The 6727-nt window shown below is 41.1% G+C and overlaps 1 protein-coding gene across 2 annotated transcripts in view; it reads right to left on the bottom strand.

Moving 5' to 3' along the window:
• Positions 1-209: 209 nt before the first annotated feature.
• Positions 210-6727, bottom strand: part of LOC107845912 (elongation factor P) — a 13123-nt gene continuing 6605 nt past the window's right edge. For both annotated transcript variants that reach the window (XM_016690420.2, XM_016690419.2), the window contains 4 exons: positions 2592-2669; positions 1373-1474; positions 1117-1198; positions 210-532 (listed from right to left, as the gene is read on the bottom strand). In XM_016690420.2, the coding sequence (XP_016545906.2) occupies positions 414-532; positions 1117-1198; positions 1373-1474; positions 2592-2669 (381 nt within the window). In that variant the 3' untranslated portion in view covers positions 210-413. The remainder of the gene's footprint in view (positions 533-1116; positions 1199-1372; positions 1475-2591; positions 2670-6727) is intronic.

The following is a 6727-nucleotide window of genomic DNA, read 5'->3' as shown; positions in this document are numbered from 1 at the left end:
ATACCACAAATTGGGATTTAGGAGGGTAGAGTGTACACAGATCTTACCTCTACCTCAGAGTTGTGGTAGAGAGGAAGTTTCCGATAGACCCTCAGCTTAGGACAAAAATAGATTAGAAAAAGACAAAACAATACTATGACAAAATAATACTCAACCAAACTCCAGAAAAATAATATATACTGGCAGAAATCGAAGATTTAGACAGAAGCTTTATGAGCGCAAAAGGTTTACTACTCACAATATTTTCAGTTATGTATACAAGGAATTAGTTTGGAAGGTGAATTGGCTGTAAAACAAAAGGTTTCCAAAAGCATCTCAATGGGGTCCTCTAATGTTACTCTGGCAGATACTAAGTTCTAATACGTACAGATACAAAAAAGTTTCAGTTATCACAAAAATGTATCCAAAGCAACCTATGCACGGCTCATGTACTGTCCATTTCTAGTATCAACCATAATTTCCTCCCCTCTATTTATGAATAATGGAACATTAACAACTGCACCGGTGTCTAGGGTTGCTGGCTTCGATCCACCTGCCACATAATACAAGATCATATTGACATCAAATATATGGTTGGCATTGTAGTAGCTACAGATTAGGCAAGAAGAGCGTCAAGAATTTTAATGGTTGACACAGAGACGAACCAAAAGACAGGATAATTTATAAAACTATAACCCCATTAGAATCAAATCATAGGCAGATAGGAAAGAGTTCTCCTTGCTATAGCATGTTCTATATAGGAAAAATTCTGGAAAAACTATAATGAAAGAAGTGGGACGTCATCTGTGGTTTCTAAAAACAGAAGAGAAATGGTGTGATAGCAGGATGAAGAAGGGGACTTCAGAGTAAAACTCAGCTCCCCCCATCCCAACCCAACATCAATCAATGGGGAAAAGGAAAAAGGCAAAAAGGTCACAATTTTCTCGTCTTGGTGGAACCAAGGTAGAGAGTTGAGAATATTCCCCAAAGAAAAAAAATCAACCTTCACAAGATTATAAAAGCATTATTGCTATATTCTTGTGCTATAGTTTGAAGGCATGAAGTGTTTATGCCTCCGAAATCCCCTTCTAGGACTCACAGTTCAATTGTCCAAGCTAGAAAAGAATAAATGATTACCTTGAGCAGTGTCACCTTTGAGACCTGGATCAACGTCCACCACTGTCAACTTTACTGTTATAGGCAATTCAAAGTCGATCACCTATGGAAATATTAGCCTCAGTATAATCATTACCATTAAAAGAATATATGAAAGAGCATGCTACTACAAGACAAGCTATAGGATCAATGTGAGAGACTGAGATTCTCATCTGACACTTATAAAGGAGAAAATCAGAACTGCAAACACTTAAATAAGTTCAGCACTGGAAAATACCTTCCCGTTCCAGAAAAGCAAATTGCAGTCCATGCCCTCTTTTAGAAACTTTGCTTTATCTCCAACTTCTTTTTCATTTAGACGATATTCTTCATAAGTAATCTGCAATAGAAATGAGCCAAATTTACCAAAGTATATATAGTGTTAAATAAGGGGGAACAGAAAGCAGCCAAAGTCTAATTCACCCTTCCTAAAGTGGGTATGGACTAAGGAGGATCAGAGGGAACTTGTTCCACATTACACACGAGTAATGTAACCAATCAAGACATTGTTTTTGCTGCACAGTAATGTGACCAATTAAGACACTAGTAAGCCACATCAAACTTTTTCCTACTATGTTTATAGGTATTTTGTTCATATGCACCAAGAAAGTAATAATATTTACAGAAAAAAAAGGACTTTCAGATCCCTTTAAACATGTAGAGAGATGACGAAGTTAACAAAAATATTTACATCATTTCCCGTTACAACAAGCTTAGAAAAGACATGAACTCTAAATTCTGTAAAATGCACAGCTGTACTTCTATTCTCAAATCTCTGTATATAAACCACTTTAACCCATCAGACTAGCATAGCTAAATCAGGATAAGAGAAGACAGAACCCACAACTTTTGGGACTTGTGATCTGTCAGGTGCAACTACAGATCAGATATTTAGAACTTCACCAAAACCAAATAAATTAGCTGCACCTTGATGCTCACACTTATACTTGCTAAATCTCCTTGTAGATTTATGAGCCAAAAGGGTAGGATGACAGACAAAATCTCTATAACACTATAAAAAAGGGCAACCCAGTGCACTAAAGCTCCCAATATGTGCGGGGTCCAGGGAAGGGCCGGACCACAAGGGTCTATTGCACGCAGCCTTACCCTGTATTTCAAAATACTATACAGGCTATATATTAATAAAGATAAAAGTAGCATCTTGCATCTCAAAGGGTAATAGTAAGAAAAAGATTGCCGCTAGGTTAGGCATAATCCCTCAAGTAACCTTAGCCCACTAACATGAGGCCAGGTTTATGCTTGTTCATTTTCTATTTCTTTTTTAAGAAAAAATAATTCTTTTCGGAGGGAGGGAGGGAGGGAGATGGTGGAGGGTCACTTTTACAGATTTGGAATTGGGAGCTCTATTTTAGTAACTTGCAAAAGCTGCATGTCAGTGAAGCTGCACGAATAAGACTAGACATTGGACCACTCTATTATAACTTACTGTACTGTACCAGATCCATGAAGACATACTGGGCACCATCCCTGTAAGTGAATTGCTTTGTCTCCTTGTAGATATTTGCCTCTTCTATCTGCAAAGATATTTGAATGTTAACTGAAATTTAAAATTTTATAAAAGCAGTGTCAATTTGGTTGAGAAAAAGAGCTAACGTCAAAGCTGCAGGCCCATTATCAATGTAATAGATCTGACAGTCTTTCAGTAGATTGAAATGTATTTTATGTTCTTAAACGGGAAGGAAAGGAACTTCCACACTGCTTTCAACAGACTTTCTATTGCCTGCTGAAAGTCAAACAACAAAATTAGTAAAGGCATTCCTATTAAAAAGGAACTTACCCCACAAAGGTTTTTTTAAAATTAAAGTATCTCATTGATAATATCAAGGCAACTTGGCCATATACAAGAAGTATACCCAAAGGAGAACCCTACAAAATACAGTTATCTCCAAAAGCCACCCAATCCTCTATAAAAACAGGAACTATATGAATGCACCAAAAAAACTATAAGGGATTGAAGACTACTGCGTAATTGAGCGAAGTTCATCTCCACCCCTTCAAAAGCTCTCCTGTTTCTCTTTCCAAATGACCCACATCAAAGAAAGAGGAGTAACATTTCAAGCCTTGTGCCTTCTTCTCCTAGCTCCACTCTTCCAGCTGAACATAACTCCTTCACGGATCTCAGTATAGCCCAAACACACATCAAACCATCTGAGGATGTCCTACTATAGCCTCGTGACTAGTTTGCAATGTAGCAAAATATGGTCCACGTCCTTCCGTGCCTCCTCACATGGGAAACACCAACTTACGCAGACAACCTTTTGTTTCCTAAGATTCTCCTCCATCGAAATCATCCGTCTAATAGCTGACCAAGTGAAGCACACATCAACAACCTTTCGTTTCCTAAGATTCGCCTCCGTCGAAATCATCCGTCTAATAGCTAACCAAGTGAAGCACACCTTCCTCGGCACCTTCGAAATCCAAACTGAATCATACGGAAATACCTCCACCCTAAATTAGAAGATTTTCCTAGAAGGACTTGACAGAGAACGCTTTGTTATTCCCCAACTCCCACCTCAAAGTATCGGGTCTGTCCACTGCTCACATTGCTTGTGAGGTAAAACTAGCAATCTCTGAAGCTCGACCACCTCCCACTGGTGAAAATCTCTTCTGAACCTCAAATCCAAAAAAATCCCGTCCCATTGTGCCCCTCTAGCTTGCTGAACAAACAATTCCCTTTAGCAAGAGATTTCATCCCTTTAGTTCCCACAAAATTACGTAATTTCTGCCTTTATTTTCTGAAGTATGGTTGTATAATTCAGGATTTAATGCTACCATTTTGTTAATCAACCAAAAGGAGATAAAGAGTATTAGGTAGTATGCACAATGTAATTATAATTATTATTTGAATTGTACAAATGAAGTTTGAGGTTATACATCCTTGCTTTATATCTTCCATTCTCAATCCTAGATTTTGTACCTTTGCGTCATAAGCTGATTTACACCTTGCAGGGGGGAATGCAAACCAATAAACTCTCATGAATCATGATACATATCTTGCTTCAGTACCATTCTATAGTTTTGCATAGTCCAACTGTAGTTCTCTTGTGATTCACTTCTTTCTATATCAGATACCCCTTGACAACTACAGCAAGGATTCATTAATATTACTTCTTTTTTTTTCTTTTGATAACCGGGGTGTCCGGGCCATCTTGCGCGCACCTCGACTAAATCCACGGGATACCTGCCACCTCCCACCAGCAACAGGTACCAGGTAACTCTGTCCACCAAGTAGCCTATAAGTTTGTATATCCAATGATATGCTCATGACCTCGATCCTCGAAGTGTAGTCCTTTACCTGGGGACGTGAATAGTATGTGGGATAGGGTGGCTAGGTGCATTAGGGAAATGCTAGTGAGGTGTTGGGTGTTTCTAGGGGCCGGACCGAGCATCATCGGGGGGATTGGTGGTGGAATGAAGAGGTTAAGAAGAAAATGGAGATCAAGAAAGGGGCGTTTGCTAAGTTGGTTGAGAGTAAGGACGAAGAAGAGAAGCGGGTAAACAGGAAAGAGTACAAGTTAGCTAGGAAGGAGGCTAAGTTAGCAATTACGGCGGCTAAGACGACAGCTTTTGAGAGCTTGTATGCGGGGTTACAGGAGAAAGGAGGGGAAAAAAAGTTGTTTAGACTCGCTAAGGCTAGGGAGAGGAAGGGTCGAGATCTCGATCAGGTGAAGTGCATTAAGGGGGAGGACGGTACAGTGTTGGTGGAGGACGGCCACATTAAGAATAGATGGCAGTCGTATTTTCATAGGCTCTTGAATGACGAAAGGGATAGAGCTATTGTGTTAGGGGAGCTGGAGCACTCAAAAGAGTGTCAGGATTTTAGTTAGTGTAGACGTTTTAAGGTAGAGGAGATTAGAGAGGCTGTTCGCAGGATGCGAAGGGGTAGGGCGACGGAGCCTGATGAGATACCTGTGGATTTTTGGAAGTTTTCTGGCGAAGCTGGTTTAAGGTGGTTGACTGGATTGTTTAACGGAATTTTCAAGACGGCGAAAATGCCCGAGGCTTGGAGGTGGAGTACTATGATCCCTCTTTATAAGAACAAAGGTGACATTCAGAGTTGCAATAACTATAAAGGTATTAAGTTATTAAGTCACTCTATGAAGATTTGGGAAAGAGTGGTCGAGGTGAACTGAGACGGATAATGTCTATTTCGGAGAACCAGTTTGGCTTTATGCTTGGTCGCTCGACGATGGAGGCAATTCACCTGGTACGGAGGCTGGTGTAAAAGTATAGGGAAAGGAAGAAGAACCTGCACATGGTGTTTATCGACTTGGAGAAGGCATACGACAGTCCCCAGGGAGGTGCTTTGGAGATGCTTGGAGGTGAGTGGAGTCTCGGAGGCATATATCAGAGCAATTAAGGACATGTATGATGGAGCTAAAACTCAGGTGAGGACGGTGGGAGGAGACTCAGAGCATTTCACTGTCTTGACAGGATTGCATTAGGGATCTACTCTTAGTCCTTTTTTGTTTGCTTTGGTGATGGATGTGTTGACGCGGCGTATTCAAGGAGAGGTGCCTTGGCGTATGCTTTTTACAAATGATGTAGTTTTGATTGATGAGACGCGGAGGGGTGTGAATGATAAATTAGAGGTGTGGAGACAAACTCTTGAGTTTAAAGGGTTCAGGTTGAGTAGGAGCAAGACAGAGTATTTGGAATGCAAGTTTAATGACGTGAGGCTAGAGAATGAGGTGGTAGTGAAGTTGGAATCACAAGTGGTATGTAAGAGGGATAGTTTTAAGTATCTCGAGTCCGTGATTCAGGGCAACGGTGAGATTGATGAGGATGTCTCGCACCGTATTGGGGCGGGATAGATGAAGTGGAAGCTCGTTTCGAGGGTGTTGTGTGATAAGAAGGTGCCGCCCAAGCTTAAAGAAAAATTCTACAGGGTGGCAGTCCGTCCAGCCATGTTGTATGGAGTGGAGTGTTGGCCAGTTAAGAACTCCCATATTGAAAAAATGAAGGTGGCGGAAATGCGGATGTTGCGTTAGATGTGTGGGCTGACTAGGGGGATAAAGTTTGGAATGAGACTATCAGAGAGAAGGTTGGTGTGACTCCAGTGGAGAATAAGATGTGGGAAGTCCGATTGAGATGGTTTGGACACGTGATGATGAGGGGCATGGATGCTCCGGTTCGTAGGTGTGAGAGGCTAGCTTTGGATGGTTTTAGGCGGGGTAGGGGTAGGCCGAAGAAGTACTGGGGAGAGGTGATTAGGCAGGACATGGAGCAGTTACAGCTCACTGAGGACATGACCCTAGATAGGAAGATCTGGAGGACACGAATTAGGGCAGAAGGCTAGGGTCAGTTTGGGTCGCTAGTGTAGGGAATTACTTGGTGGGGGTATTATTCTTGTTATGATACCTTGTTTCAAGCTTTATTACGAATCTGTTTACTTTTCTCTGTTTACTATTACTTGTGGGTGTCGTATTTATGTTATGCCATCTTGTTCCATGCTTTACTATGAATTTGTTTAGTATTCCGTGTCTCGAGCCGGGGGTTTATCGGAAACAACCTTTCTACTTCTTTAGAGGTAGAGGTATGGACTGCGTACATCTTACCCTCCTCAGACCTC

This window comes from Capsicum annuum, chromosome 10, assembly GCF_002878395.1.
Source record: "Capsicum annuum cultivar UCD-10X-F1 chromosome 10, UCD10Xv1.1, whole genome shotgun sequence".
Lineage (NCBI taxonomy): Eukaryota > Viridiplantae > Streptophyta > Magnoliopsida > Solanales > Solanaceae > Capsicum > Capsicum annuum.
Note: the sequence above shows the minus strand (reverse complement) of the source record. Positions and strands in the feature narration are given on the sequence as shown.